Raw genomic sequence first — 16935 nt, 5'->3', positions numbered from 1 at the left:
AAGCTCGTCTTCCACCTTTTTTTAAATTTATTTACTGACACAGAGGTTTTGGCGCCAGTATTTATCTTTGTGTCTACAAAGCATACCTGTGTAGCGCTACGTATATTCGACAGCAGAAGTTAGTTGTGGCGGCGCCTTTCAACATTTTTCAGAACTTCCGCTTGCTTTGCACTCGATTCTAAGCCACAGGCGGTTTTTTGGATTACAAAAACCGGGAAAAAAGTGCGGCTTAGATTCGAGTAAATACGGTACTTTCGTCTTTCCCTCTCCTTCCCTCTTTTCTGATGAAGCAACCTTGGGTTGCGAAAGCTTGAAATTTGTCTGTGTGTTTGAGAGTTTTTTATTGTCTCTATCAACGTAACAACGCTTTCGTTTGGCGAGCTACAGCAATTTTAGTTTGTTTTTGGAGTCCATTATATTATCTCTCAGATTCTCCATATTACTATGTACATGGTCAAAGTTTTTGTGGCTAAATATCTTACACTCCTTTCTGTACCATACAAACATAAGGGTTTGGCAACGAATAATGCACGTCATTTCCCTTCCTAGTATTATATTCATTAATGTTGCTTCCAAACTGTGACCAATTGTTGACAGCAAATTTCATAAGGGAGTTGTTGTACTGCGAGGCTGCTTTCAGTATGCCAAACTGTTTAAAGAGCTATCTACAAGAGAATCTGAAGTGGACACCATTTGTTATCTTTACTACGTGCTTCTGTGCAGCAAGAACTTTCATTCCTCAATACAGTGTCTGCCCAGAATTTGATTCCATACGACATTTGTGGTTGATTGGTTGATTTGATCAAGTCAACTTTTTGACATTTTCATTCCCCAAATCTAAAATTATTCACAATACAAAAGCTGTGAGCTTAGACAAGTGATTTCAATTTCAGGTTATTATCAGTATAAACACCTAAGAATTAAGAATAAACTGTTTCATTACTGATTTGCCTTAATGCATTATTTCTAATGAGGTGTTCAGGCCTTGGGCAGAACAGAAGTACATATATCATGTTTTACCTAAGATCAGTGACAGAACATTAGTAGTGAACTAGTTATTAATTTCAAAAGTAATTTCAATTCTGTATTAGGCTTAACTTTAATATTAGTATCAGCTGCAAAGAGAACTAATCCAGCTGTTCTGCCATACAACAGCAATTCATTTATATATAACAAGAACAAGTGTGGACCCAATATCAACCCATGTGGTACACCTGTAGTAACCATTTGCTATAATGAAGATGTTAATTCATTGTGGGCATTCCTTGTGTTCCTGACCAACGTTTCACTTTATATTCTTTTAATTAGATAGGATGGAAACCTGTCACCAGCTACCACCCAATTAAATGCTTTTGGCATGTCACATAAAATACCAGTTGGCAATATTTTTGCCATTCACTTCATAAACTGAAAACTGGTATGTTCTATGCAGAGATCATTCTGAAACAAACATTGGGAGTAAGTATCTCATTTTGGGATAAGTATACTGTTATTCTTTCCATGCTCAATATTTTTCAGTGTCACCAAGAAGGAAGCACATAGACTCATCAGCAATTATTTATATCTGCCTTAAAACATATCTTTTAAAAGGGTCTGACAATAATATATTTCAGACTGTGGTATATTGCACATGTGACTAACAGCATTGTGTGTGTGTGTGTGTGTGTGTGTGTGTGTGTGTGTGTGTGTGTGTGTGTGTTTTCACTGTATTCATTTACTTGATTATTATGAATGCCATGGGAGTTATTGCTTTTGATGGAGGGAATTTTTATTTCCTTGGCAGAGAACTGAGTAATTGTGATTTGCATGTATGTACGTAGCTGTGGCATTGCTTGTTGAGTGTAGTCCACAGCTTTACCCTTGAAATGTCTATATCAATCCTTGGCCACTGTGTATGAGAATCAGTTCTCGAGATTCTACTATGACTGCTACAGGAACAACACATACACCGTATTATCTTCAACACCACAGAATTTAATCTGACTGCAGAATGTTAAATACAGAGCTCAGGAGGATTAACACTAAATACCAGGCTCATGAGACTAGGAACATGGGAACAGATCAACTGCACTTAGTAAGCTCATTGTTTGCTTGTGTTACTTGGTATATTGTACATAGGAACCCATACAAGAATAGAGGTAAGAAAAATAGAATAACTAACATACAAATGTAACAAAACCAGGAATGAAAGCACTGTGTGTCACAAGAACAAATCACAGCGACTCTAGCAGAATGCAGGGAACTATTGGTTCATGCACAAAAATTTACATTTGGACTCAGGTTTACACTCACGCACTAACACAACACAGGCCAGATGACGGCTGCAGTTGTTACAACAGCCCTCTCGGCAGGAGTGGAGCCCCGTCCAGCAAGCGCATCGGGAAATACACATGACAGCCAGATCTCATGGTGTGTTGTACAACATAAGTTGCTGGCTATTACCTTTCAATGGCATTTCTTGTGAATGGGGATGTCTGTTAGTCTTACGAAGCCTGTGCGACTGTATGTAGTAATACTTGCAACATCCACCACTTTTCTAATAGAATTAATTTTTGTATGCTTAGAGGCAATCCCTCCTTGTTGCTCTGTCACATCAGCCTTGCACCCCTTGTTGGACAGGATGAACAAGACATGCACAGCTCTTTACCATGTCCACAAATCCCTGAAGTAGCCTACATTACCCAACTAACTTCTCACCCATTTCACTTTATTTGATGCTCTTTACAGGTGCCTGAAATAACACTGACTACCCAGAAAACTATTTTTTTTTTCTCTGCATTGAACACATGCATAGTCATCACTTAATCAATATTGTGAAAATATGTCCCAGTATAATTCCCCGATTTCAGTTTTTTCGGTGTTATTTAACTGGGTGTGATAATGGTTTCAATATTTATTGCAGCTTCATAGGTTTTTCAAACTTCAAACCAATCATGAAATGCAGTTACACTTCACTCTATGTGGCTATTCTTGAGAGGCTGCTGTAATTATACTGCAACAATTGTGATTTTTAAGTTCCATCAAGTTTAGTACTTATGAAATGCAAAGGACAGACAGAAACTTCTCAGGTACAGAGGGCATGCATTATTATTTTGGTGATTACAAAATCGAGTCAAATTTACAATGAACTGCGCAGTACGAGCCCTATTATCAGTACAATGTTACACCCCCACTGGCCTGGATGCATGCACCGATTCGATTGGGAATGGTGTTATAAAGGTGTTGTATCCTCTACTAATGCAAGCTGGCCTACAACTGCTGTAAATGATCCTTGATATCCTGGATACTGACACTGGGATGAAGTTTACATGCAAGCCGGTCCCACAAATGTTCTATCAGGGACAAATGTGGGGATCATCATCGAGTCCATTCATAAAGGTACATGTCATGCTTCGACAAGTATGGTCCAGTTGAAAAATGGTACCATGATACTGTCTCATGGGAGTTATCACTTGAGCAAGCAGGATGTCCGTGAGATATCTTTGTGTAGTCAGAGTTCCCTCAGTCACTATCGGCTGTGACCTGAAGTTATACCTGTCAGCTCCCTACAGCATAACACCAGGAGTAACACCATTGTGTCTCTCCGAAACATTGGAATAATGGTACTTCCCCCCCGTGTTGCAACCATACCCACTGATGGTAGTCATCTGGGGTAGTGCAGAATGGCAATTAATTGCTGAACACAATAGGATGCGCCCTGTGCATCCTTAGAACTGCTACTGATACTCTCCAACTAATGGTACAGAAAGATACAGAATGTTCCAGGAAGTCCATTACCATTTCTCAAAGACAGAGGCAGATGTGAAAGGGTCATGATGTGCTTAATACACAATATGGTGACCCTATATTGTGGTGGAAGGATGTTGTTAACTGGAACCTTGACAGCATCTATATTTGTCCTCATGTACCCATGAAGTCCAACAAAGGGCCACTGTCACTTCAAAATGCTCACGAATCTGGTTATTGCAAGAGTCTAGCAGGTGGCCACATGTAGACCGACAACAAGGCCTTTTTTAAGCTCTGAGGCACCTTATAACACACTCTTACTCAAGTACAAAGCATCTACACATCCTTAAAAGTGATAAATAAATATCTGATACTGTTCACTTCCCTTATATACGCCCTATCATGCCTGGTAACAGCATTAAACATGAACAAAACTAATCTACTTTGGTGGCTTTTCTACCTGTCACAGTGAACTGCAACTCTTAATCATTTATGTACCCACCAATGGTGGGTGTATATAGGGCAATAAATTATAGAGCGCAGCAATTGGCCATCTTTTTTCCTTCTCTTTCTTTCTTTCTTTCTTCCTTCCTTCCTTCCTTCCTTCCTTCCTTCCTTCCTTCTTCTTCTTCTTCTTCTTCTTCTTCTTCTTCTTTGTTGTAGGTTTTATTATGCAAATCAAGATTTCGGCTAGTGCCTAGCCATTATCAATGCAACATTTTCTAATCTTGATGCATGTTAGTTCCTTGTTGTTCGGACGTCAGTCACAGTTCTTTGAATAACAGTCGCTGAGTGCACCCACTTTCCCAATGGAAGGTAACCTTTTAGTTCAACTCATGTGATTGATTCTGTCTTTTGTTAGTTTTGTGAGATTTCACTGTGTGTTTTGGTATCACATTATGACATTTTGTACATTTGTGTTCTGCATTTGATGTTTATATTTTTGCACCATTGCAACGTGTAATGTTATTTGGTTGACATTTTGAAACCGTGTCTGTGTAGCATGTCAGGGCTTGATATTACACCAATGGTCAAAGTTGATGGGTGGTACAGAATGTTCTTGTTTAACTCCAAGATTATGTAATTGTACCCATTGGTGATCTGTCACAGGCTTCCTCCATTCCCCTCATATTACGATTTACTGAACCAATGAAACTGCCCTGTACAGTGATTAAAAACTGCACTTACTATGTAATTAGAAGTGAATCCTATTTAAAAGCAAAGTTAAACCTCTATCATCTGATGGCCCCTGTATAAACAAATTAGCCCAACTGGTCACAACTTATAACACCAAATTTCCTCACAACTTAATCAAAATCAAACATTTTATTTCTCATAAGTAAACATCAAGTACTCTGATACTTGGTGTTTTAGATGAAATGAAAACTTAAAAAATTATTTTGAATGAAATGAGAGTTAAACAATTAAATCCAGACAAAGTTTGTTTCACATTTATTGTTAACAAATTGAAGCTTACATGCAAGATTTTCCCTTCTTACAAACTTTTCACTATTTATAAACAATACGACTGGAAAAATGACATTTTTTGTTGTATCAACTGAAACAGGAAGTACACTTATTTACTACCCAATATTAACAAAATTAACTGCTGATGCCCAATTAATAACTTTACTTTACAGGAGAACAAACTGACATTTTTCTCTAGCTCTATTATGTTTCTTTCTCGAAGGACTCTCATAGCTGCAGGAAAACAACATCTGTGTCAAAGGGAGTAGCAAGGGTAAGGAATCAATTTGGCTACAAATAGTGGCACAACACAAATAATACCTCTCAATCTGGCTGGAGTCCAGCAGCAGGTACACATCATATTACAGCTTCAAACAATTTAAGCACACTAGATCTGACACTGAAATATTGTGTGCTCTATCAGCAACCCAAAAACAAATCATCAGTCAACTATACCGAGAAAAATCTTTAGGATTATGTTACATAAGCAATCTATGCTTGCTGAAAGGGTCTGCTATTCCCATGAAAAAAACTAATTATACAAAGACCAGCTACCATATATGCCACAGTGAGATTTCTCTAAACTGTAGAATGTCAGGTGTTGCAATGCACTGTTGCATACATTCAAAATAAATTGACATCCTACATGACAGCAAAATCAACATTTTTTTTGAAAAATATGAATATTCTCCATCATGTTCCGCTCTTTTGCTTCACAGAAGTTGCAGTTTGAAAATTAATCTTCAGTAATATCTCTAAAAACAGTACCAATAAAGTTTTTTTTAATGAGATGCTACACATGGTCTACACCACACCTTATTTATCCATTGTAAATTACATGTTTCAATAGACTGTCATCATCAGATTAGAGAAGAAAGCAATAACCACAACCTGACACGTGTAAATTACAAGATTCAATACAAAAATTGGTGTATATTATGTAAAATTATTTCTTTCTTTCTTTCTTGAATCTGATGATGACTATTCTTCAAAACATTGATGAGGATAATGAAGCACTATATGGACAGTTCTTTTATTGCAAAAGTGCACCATGATCATTGAACTTATTCACGACTTTTTGCATTTTATAATCTAAGTTACAAGAAGATAAATAATCTTTGCTCTCAATGCAATGCCTCAATTCAGTAGCAGTCCAGTTTGCTTTGAAAATACATTGCCTGACTAAAACAAGTGAAGCACTCAGAAGACATGGTTAGACATCAATGTAATATTGTGCATGCACATACCATTGGAAGATTTATAAATTATTATAGTTGGAGTTCTCTGTGACAGGTAAACAGCCACCAAAATGCTTAAGTGTTGTCTGTGTTTAGTACAGTGCCAGGACTGATAGTGTGTATAAGGGGTGTGAACAGTGTCAGATGAGCAATCACAGTGAAGGGCACAGAGATGCTGTATACTCATGTGAGGCATTATTATTAGCACCTGAGAGTGTTTGAAATGGGTCTCATTATGAGTCTTCAGTTGTCTGGCTGGTTGAATTGTGCATTATCCAGATTTTTTTTTTTTTTGGGGGGGGGGGATTCAGATGCAACAGTGGCTTGATGTTGGACCGCATCAGAATATGAGAACAGGCATACGCAATATCAAAGTTCTGGTTAACCATCACAATTGAGGATGACCACATTGTACACCAGCTACACCGTAACCCCCTTCACATCTGTGCCTGCCATCTGAGAACAAGGAGTCGAGTACCAGCAACACCACTGGTTGGAGACTAGCAACAGCAGCAGCAGCGGGACTAGGGAATTACTGTGCCACACATAGGCTCCCATTAATGTCAGACAAAAAGCTGTGTCTAGAGTAGTGCTCTGATCAGGAAGCAAGGACTGCAGATGAATGGCATTACATTGTGTTTAGCAATTAATCAGAGTTCTGCACTACCTGGAATTACTGTCACTGGCAAGTACGACAGCAACCTGAGGAGATGCCTCACCCTCCTAATGGTTTGGTGAGGCACAGCAGCGTTACTACTGGTGTCATGGTGTGGGGAGCATCAGGTATGCTTCAAGTCAGCTGGTAGGGATCAAGGGAAATGTGACAACACAACAGTACATCACGGACATCCTGTGTCCTCAAGTGTTCACACTCTTAGAATAGTATTGTAGTGCCATTTTCAAGACAATGCTTGTCCGGACACAGCATGGTTCTCTATGAACCGTCTGCATGATGCTGAGGTATTACCATGACCAGCAAGATCTTCATATCTGTCTCCGACAGAATGTGTGTGGGACCAGCTCTGATGTCAGCATTCATGGTATCAAGGACCAGCTGCAACAGATGTGGGCTAACTTGCCTCTGGAGAGGTGACAACAGTTTTATGACACCCTTCCCAACTGAATCAGTGCACATATCCAGGGCCGTGGGAGTGCAACGTCGTACTGATAAGTGGGTTCATACTCCCAAATTTCTTATGTAAAGTTGACTAGGTATTGTAATCACTGGAGTACTATCAAATAGCCTCTCAATCCGTGCAGTTTCATTTCCTCTTTTCCTACTGGGTGCTTCACTTTTTTGTGAGGCAGGTCACTAATTTAAGATCAGTATTATAGCTACAAAATAATGATTAATTAGTAGCCAGTTATCATATGCATCTGCTGTAAATCAATAATCTGGTATAATAAAATACTGCAAAGGGAAGCAGAATACTAACCTTTGCCAGATCCTCTAATGTTCTAAATGGCCCTCTCCTTAATCTGTGTTCAACTATGTTAGCTGCAAGTTCTTGGTTAAGGCCATTTACAGTCATCAGCTCAAAAACTGTTGCAGAGTTCACATCTACAGTGCGGCTAGTAGATCCAGCCTGAGAAAACTCAGAACTTGCTATACTGTCAAAGGACTGTGCTCGAGATGATGCACAACTAGAAAGCCATTTCAAAGAAAAGTATATTACGCATTTCATCAATTGAAGAGAGACAGTCAAAAAGTAAAACAATTTTTTTTTTCTTTTTACATTGAATATAAGGCTCTCCAATATGAGAATACAATTACTTAAGAATCAGAGAAAGAAGTCTTACCAAATGTGAAGTCTGCTCAAATATCAGCAATTTGACACATATATAGACAGAAGTTAATAGATACAAAAAATGTTTCTGTTCACTCCCCATATTCAACTGATTTATAACCCACTGTCTTCTTTCTGTTCTCTTACATCACACAAAATGTTGATGGACAATGATTTCATCACCTAAAGAAGCTGATGAATCCTCCGAAAATCATGTTTTTGAGTTAACAGTGGAGAGGAAAAATGTTCCCAGAATTGATTCAAATCCAGGCAAAAATGTGTTAATTCTGAAGGCAAATAATTAGAAACAATAACATTATTTGTATCAAAATATTGATTTTTAACGGTTTTTGTAAAAACTTAGAATGTGGCTCCCATATTTTACTTAGAGGAACACAACGAAACCTGTTCACACAAGCTAACAATAACAGTCCAGTGACTAGGGATAAGTATGTAAACTGAAAATGACATTGATACATACACCTACAAAAGAAAAGAGTTAATCTGCTTCAGACTTTTGAATTATATTATAAATCATACCTTGCATTTTTGCTCCTAACACATATCTCTGGGCGAATCAAATCCAGTTTCTCTGCTCCTACACCAGACACTAGAGCAAGATCTTCAACTTTCTTAAACCTTCCAATAGCTTGACGATATTCCACAATGCTTCGTGCAATGTGCCTTGTAATCCCTGGCAACGTCATTAACTCTTCTTCACTGGCTGTGTTTACATTTAACAGTTCTATATGCTGAAATTGGAATTAAATTTCATAACTAGTTTGATTTAAGCTGAAAAAACAACAAAAATCAATGGAGAAATATAATAAAACAATAGTAAAGTCTATTTCACATATACTGTAACACTCATACTTTGAATGAAAGAACATTAGTGTAATTGTTGACAATCCATTAGCAACAGAGCATCAGATAGAATGGACAAAATGGGGAACGATATCAACCATGCCAATTTCAAAGGAATCATCATGATATTCATCATTTGCTTTAATCAGTGTAACAGAACCACAAAAACTTAAAATCTGGATGGCCTGAGTAGAATTTGAACACCACTGATCTCAAATGCAAATCCAGTGACTCAACCAATGTGTTTCCTCCCATGAGGTTTCACGATTTGATAAGATTAATGCAATATTAGTCAAAAGAACAGTAGGTTTTCTTTGATTTGTGTCTTTCCATTTAAGAGCTTAAATCACTGACAGCTACACAAATTACATGCACTATATGAAATTGGACATGCAAACACTTCACAGACAGAAAGACAAATGTAATTGAAATGTTCGGAGAAGAGCTGCATGATTTACGAGATATTGATTGGTCAGTATCAACACATTACAGAAATATTAAAGTAATTCCACCAGGACACTATATAAAACATCTCACACACAAAATGAATGAGCAGCTTTCAAGATTCTGAGGACATAATACCCAGACATTCAGCATATTTTCCTCATGGTGCATCCGTAACCAAGCCAACATCTTATACATGATATGTAAAATTACAGCAAACATGTGTAGTTTGCTTCCTATGTCCCGAGAGTAACATATTTTAAAATATTCATGGATTTGAGGTGCTGTGCATCAATGTCCCTCAGTTGTGACAAGTACATAAGCTTTTGAGTAAAAAATTCCCAAAAACAACATACACTTAACACTTGTAGCAGTGACATTTCATCCTAGTTCAGCTTGGACAGATAAAATGTACACGCACAGACTCAATGAGTCAGAAACCTATAACAAAGTTTTTGTTTCAATCCATTCTTTCAGCCTTCGAATTGTTAGCTATAGTTGAAGTACAAGTGGGTGCAAGGTTACAAGAAGAGGGAAAAATAGAAAAATAATCTATGATTAAGGTATACTGAATTAGGCTCCATATTCTCTAAGCTATATGACAAAGTAAAAGTGAAGATGACCACACACCACCTTCACCGAAAGCAGTAATGCAAACTGTCAGATTTGAGAACACAGATAAAAATGGCATTTCTAACATCTACACAAAAGCTTTTCCCTGTAATGCTACTAAGAGAAACATTATTACAGATTTTTTAAAGTACGTGTGAACCTTTGATACAAGAAGTAAACATTATCTTCACAAAAAATCTCAGGATGGAACTGAAAGGAGTAAATTATTCAAGCATAGAAGTATACAATAAACTTCCAGTTCATGTCAAATCAGTCATTGGGTATAAGACTAAATTCAAAAAACCAGCTAAAACTTTTGTCTTTTGAATAGTTCTTTCTATTCTTTACAGGTATACTTTGACAATGTGCAATAATTAGCAAAATGTGTTTAATTTAAAGCATTTCTTTATGAAATGACTATGCAACACTGGTATATCAATCACTGACGGAATGCTTTTAAATGAATTAGAATGTAAGACTTATAATTTTTTTCTGCAACCATTCTTACCAGTATAATCTGTGTTGTTACTTGAACAGTTGAATCTCATGTATCTGTTTACATGTGATTTAGATTCTAAGCCTCGTCATCATTTACTTGTGGTTATTACTGCAACAATCTGACACACTTTACATACTAGCAATGCACTCGTATCAAGGATCCACGTAAATTGAAAATAAATAAATAAATTTCCAGATACCAAGAGGGTGTTCTCTCCTGTTTCTTGAACAAAATTTCAATGAGTGTGGATGAGTTCTAATCTTTGTCTGTCACATGCCACAATGTGCCTGTCATGACCAGCTGATGTGTGTCATGAGTAGACCTCAGATTTTAGGTAAAAACCTATTTTGTTCCTCATTTCATAAAGGCAATAAAATTTGTACATAAACGAATTATGTCAATTTATGATTGAAAATGTTAGTTTTATGGCACCTAAAAATACCTCATTTCATGATAGTACCTGATTGTACCTCATTTTTAAAAATCCTAAAAATATCTAATTTCATGTTAGAGCCTGACTAACTAATTTTTAAAAATCAAGCCAAATAAAATTTGTCTGACTAAAACTACTCTTCTGGTCTTCCTGACTACTTAGAAATGTTAACTGAATGATAACTGGTTTCTTTGCACCTTCCTGCCCTGTCAGGGGCAGCCTGTTTAAAACACCTGCACTCTCTTCATTCAGTCGGTCTGCATGCTGCTTGTATGTGGTGAAATATTTCACAGCGACAGTGTATTTTTGGAAAGTCAAGCATGCTGAAAGTAACCAGCTCCAAATCATCTCTGATTCGTCAGTGGTTACAAAAATTTCCTGATTTCTCTACAGACAGAAAAGTTATTCACTGCAATGTGTGCAACAAAGATGTAAGTAAAATGTTAGCCTTTTAAATGTTATGCCCACTCAGAGAACAGTGACGTCAATGTTTTTTTTTTCTGAGTTAACTTTGACCAGACATATGGGAATGCAAAATTATTGTTTCTAAACCCTTCATGTAGATTACTTTTCCTAAGTAGATCTCGTACGTAAATTCTTCCACAAAGTATTTCTCATTTCTTTTTGTTTTTAGGTACATTCTGAACAGAGGTTGCATTTAAGTTGGCATGTTGCAGGGATTAAACACCAGACAAATTTAAAAAATAAATCAAACTTGAAACAAATGTTTGTAACTAAACCAAATGCAACAAACAAAAATGAATTTCATCTTGACCTGAGCTGAGCCATTGTTGCAGCAAACATACCATTCAATGCAGTTGAAAATAGCCAGTACAAAAGTTTTCTAGAGGAACACTGTCACCACAGCATTCCATTAGAATCCACACTGATAAAGAATTATTTAGATACTTTATATGACAATACATTGAGCAGGATAAGGGAAGATATAGGCAATTCACACATGTACAGGGCTATTACAAATGATTGAAGCGATTTCATAAATTCACCGTAGCTCCGTTCATTGACATATGGTCACGACACACTACAGATACGCAGAAAAACTCATAAAGTTTTGTTGGCTGAAGCCGCACTTCAGGTTTCTGCCGCCAGAGCGCTCGAGAGCGCAGCGAGACAAAATGGTGACAGGAGCCGAGAAAGCGTATGTCGTGCTTGAAATGCACTCACATCAGTCAGTCATAACAGTGCAACGACACTTCAGGACGAAGTTCAACAAAGATCCACCAACTGCTAACTCCATTCAGCGATGGTATGCTCAGTTTAAAGCTTCTGGATGCCTCTGTAAGGGGAAATCAACGGGTCGGCCTGCAGTGAGCGAAGAAACGGTTGAACGCGTGCGGGCAAGTTTCACGCGTAGCCCGCAGAAGTCGACGAATAAAGAAAATTGGCTCATGCCACAACTGGAGACCGACAGCGCCGACTTCATCTTTCAACAGGATGGTGCTCCACTGCACTTCCATCATGATGTTCGGCATTTCTTAAACAGGAGATTGGAAAACCGATGGATCGGTCGTGGTGGGGATCATGATCAGCAATGCATGTCATGGCCTCCACGCTCTCCCGACTTAACCCCATGTGATTTATTTCTGTGGGGTTATGTGAAAGATTCAGTGTTTAAACCTCCTCTACCAAGAAACGTGCCAGAACTGCAAGCTCGCATCAACGATGCTTTCGAACTCACTGATGGGGACATGCTGCGCCGAGTGTGGGAGGAACTTGATTATCGGCTTGATGTCTGCCAAATCACTAAAGGGGCACATATCGAACATTTGTGAATGCCTAAAAAAACTTTTTGAGTTTTTGTATGTGTGTGCAAAGCATTGTGAAAATATCTCAAATAATAAAGTTATTGTAGAACTGTGAAATCGCTTCAATCATTTGTAATAACCCTGTAGATCTCTGTCAATGAGACAACTGACAGAAAAGGTCGGTATGTGGTTAATTTGATTGTTGGAAAGTTAGATCCTGGCACTTACTCTGTACCTCAGCTGATCTACAGCAAGCATATAAAAAAAGACTAACCAGGAAACAATTGCTTACTTTGTTAATAAAGCCCTCAAATTACTTTTCCCCAACAGCCTAGATGAAAATACAGTATTAGTTATCAACACTGATGCACCCACATACACAACTGCTGCTGTTAAATTGTTGAATTATTTTACCGAGCCTTGTTCCAAATCACACGTCTTGCCCAGGCCATGAATCGTGTATCCGATTTGGTTGGTTGGTTTGGGGAAGGAGACCAGACAGCGTGGTCATCGGTCTCATCGGATTAGGGAAGGATGGGGAAGGAAGTCGGCCGTGCCCTTTCAGAGGAACCATCCCGGCATTGGCCTGGAGTGATTTAGGGAAATCACGGAAAACCTAAATCAGGATGGCCGGACGCGGGATTGATCCGTCGTCCTCCCGAATGCGAGTCCAGTGTCTAACCACTGCGCCACCTCGCTCGGTAATCGTGTATCCGAGATGATGTGTCTCTAGTTTCCACAGGTAAATAAGCTAGTTTCAACCATCAAATTTTTTTTTTTATTAAGACACCTACAAGAATCCAGTTATTTTGAGAGGAACGTCCCAACGTACCACTTCCACCAGAACCTACACTTACTCGCTGGGGAATGTGGCTAGAAGCCACCGAATACTACAGCGAGTATTTGGAATACATTAAGAACATTGTTCTTTAACTGCAGGAGGAGGCAGTGAGCATTACTTCAGCTAAAGTCCTTCTAAAGGACCCAACAATTTCCAACAATATTGTATACATAAAATCTCATTATGCATTTTTGGTCCCTATTATTAAAGCTCTAGAGTGTTGAGAGAAACCTGTCTACAAGCAACTGCGATTGATAGAAGAAATGACAGAAAAAAATCAACTTGGTCCCAGGTTCTATTGGTATGAAAGATAGTGAGAAACTAAAGACAGTGCTACAAAAAACTCAGGACTGACCACCCTCTGCATAGTGGCTGCCATCTTATCAGGTAAATCAACAGAACATGAGTGTGCAGTTCCATTACGCCTAATACTGTCATTTAAATATGCTCAGGTGATATCTGTTGATGTGGAACGCTCATTCTCGGCATATAAGATGCTATTAACAGACAAGAGATGCAGTTTCTCAACGGAAAATCTGGAGAAAGTGTTAATTATTCACTGTGACTGTAATTTTGGTCATGGACAATAATATAATGTGGATTTTTGTCAATCTATCTATCTTTCTAAACAATAAAATGTCACATTTTGATCACCTATTTTTTGATTTTTATAACCTATTTTTATAAGTGGTAGAACCTATTTTAGGTGCCCAATTTAGGACTTTTAGAACCTAAAAGTCTGAGGTCTAGTCATGAGCAGCAGAGAATACAGAACCCATTCTCCACATCAGGATGTGGCTTTTGTCAGTTTCATCATTGGAAGATTAAGTATTCTCTTTCTTTGACAGTCACACTGAGACAGCAGATCAGACCACGAGCAAGTATGACAAAAATTCTGGCAAAGTATTCTGCATAGTTTGCACTGTGTGTGTTAGACTGGTGTCAAAACTTACACTCCATGTTATAGCAGTAACTCAATAACTTCCATCTCTAACTGAAATTTTCCCTACAGTCTTCACCAGACTTTACTTCAGTAAGAACAGTGTGTGTTATTCTAAAACCATCTCCTAATACCTTCTTGCCTGCTACAACAATTTATGAACTTTCTGCACTAGTTATCCAAATGCAGTGTGAGAGAAAACAAAATGAGATACTAGAAGAATTTGTGGTAGAATCAGGAACCGAACTCACTCTCCTACTCTGCCCTCTAGGCCCTGTGCTGGTCCTAGAAAAAGAGTTAAGGGAAGTGGGAAAATATTTCACAGGAACTGAATTGGGTTGGAAGACAAATATGCCAGCTAATGCTGATACCATGCAATTCATACGTCAGAAAGAAGAAGAGCAAGTAGAAATCTTCAAATACCTTGGAGGCCTCTTAAACTACAGGAACATAGTCATGAAGTATTAACCATTGTCTGAACAGGAAACAGGGCATATTTTACACCTGTAAATTATTCATCTACAAGCCTTTTTCTAGAACAACTAATACCAAAATGTATAAAATGATAAAGTCACATACAGGGTGCTACAAAAAGGTACGGCCAAACTTTCAGGAAACATTCCTCATACACAAATAAAGAAAAGATGTTATGTGGACATGTGTCCGGAAACACTTAATTTCCATGTTAGAGCTCATTTTAGTTTCATCAGTATGTACTATACTTCCTCGATTCACCGCCAGTTGGCCCAATTGAAGGAAGGTAATGTTTACTTCGGTGCTTGTGTTGACAAGCGACTCATTGCTCTACAGTACTAGCATCAAGCACATCAGTACGCAGCAGCAACAGGTTAGTGTTCATCGCGAACGTGGTTTTGCACTCAGTGCAATGTTTACAAATGCAGAGTTGGCAGATACCCATCTGATGTATGCATTAGCACGGGGCAATAGCCGTGGCGTGGTACGTTTGTATCGAGACAGATTTCCAGAACGAAGGTGTCCCAGCAGGAAGACATTCAAAGCAATTGATCAGCATCTTAGGGAGTATGGAACATTCCAGCCTATGACTCGCGACAGGGGAAGACCTAGAACGACGAGGACACTGCAATGGACGAGGCAATTCTTCGTGCAGTTGACAATAACCCTAATGTCAGCGTCAGAGAAGTTGCTGCTGTACAAGGTAACGTCGACCAGGTCACTATATGGAGAGTGCTATGGGAGAAACAGTTGTTTCTGTACCATGTGCAGCATGTGCAGGCACTATCAGCAGCTGATTGGCCTCTACGGGTACACTTCTGTGAATGGTTCATCCAACAATGTGTCAATCCTCATTTCAGTGCAAATGTTCTCTTTACGGATGAGGCTTCATTCCAACGTGATCAAATTGTATATTTTCACAATCAACATGTGTGGGCTGATGAGATTCTGCACGCAATTGTGCAATCACGTCATCAACACAGATTTTCTGTGAACGTTTGGGCAGGCATTGTTGGTGATGTCTTGATTGGGCCCCATGCTCAATGGAGCACGTTATCAAGATTTCATACGGGATACTCTACCTGTGCTACTAGAACATGTGCCTTTACAAGTACGACACAACATGTGGTTCATGCACGATTGAGCTCCTGCACATTTCAGTTGAAGTGTTCGTACGCTTCTCAACAACAGATTCGGTGACCGATGGATTGGTAGAGGCAGACCAATTCCATGGCCTCCACGCTCTCCTGACCTCAACCCTCTTGACTTTCATTTATGGGGACATTTGAAAGCTCTTGTCTACGCAACCCTGGTACCAAATGTAGAGACTCTTCGTGCTCGTATTGTGGATGGATGTGATACAATACGCCATTCTCCAGGGCTGCATCAGCGCATCAGGGATTCCATGCGATGGAGGGTGGATGCATGTATCCTCGCTAACGGAGGACATTTTGGACATTTCCTGTAACAAAGTGTTTGAAGTCATGCTGGTACATTCTGTTGCTGTGTGTTTCCATTCCATGATTAATGTGATTTGAAGAGAAATAATAAAATGAGCTCTAACATGGAAAGTAAGCGTTTCCGGACACATGTCCACATAACATATTTTCTTTCTTTGTGTGTGAGGAATGTTTCCTGAAAGTTTGGCCGTACCTTTTTGTAACACCCTGTGTATAAGTTGCTAGTATACAAAGTGCTTATGTCACACGTGACCAACTTAAGCAGATGTTTAAGACTGTTGTATAAGAATGCTTCCACTAGTAATTTGTAAAACTGTTTGCCTTTGTCTCTCTCTACTAAATAGCTATTTCTCCCATTCAACATTTTGCACTTAATAGTGCGTG

General features: G+C 38.6%; 1 protein-coding gene across 2 annotated transcripts in view; it reads right to left on the bottom strand.

The window, feature by feature from the left end:
- The window catches only part of LOC126161775 (endonuclease/exonuclease/phosphatase family domain-containing protein 1-like), a 124819-nt gene that overhangs the window by 89271 nt on the left and 18613 nt on the right, over window positions 1-16935 (bottom strand). For both annotated transcript variants that reach the window (XM_049917844.1, XM_049917845.1), the window contains exons 4-5: window positions 8759-8970; window positions 7868-8075 (exon numbers count right to left, since the gene is read on the bottom strand). In XM_049917844.1, the coding sequence (XP_049773801.1) occupies window positions 7868-8075; window positions 8759-8970 (420 nt within the window). The remainder of the gene's footprint in view (window positions 1-7867; window positions 8076-8758; window positions 8971-16935) is intronic.

Source organism: Schistocerca cancellata, chromosome 2 (genome assembly GCF_023864275.1).
Source record: "Schistocerca cancellata isolate TAMUIC-IGC-003103 chromosome 2, iqSchCanc2.1, whole genome shotgun sequence".
In the NCBI taxonomy this organism is placed as follows: domain Eukaryota; kingdom Metazoa; phylum Arthropoda; class Insecta; order Orthoptera; family Acrididae; genus Schistocerca; species Schistocerca cancellata.
This window is presented reverse-complemented; position numbering and strand designations above follow the sequence as displayed.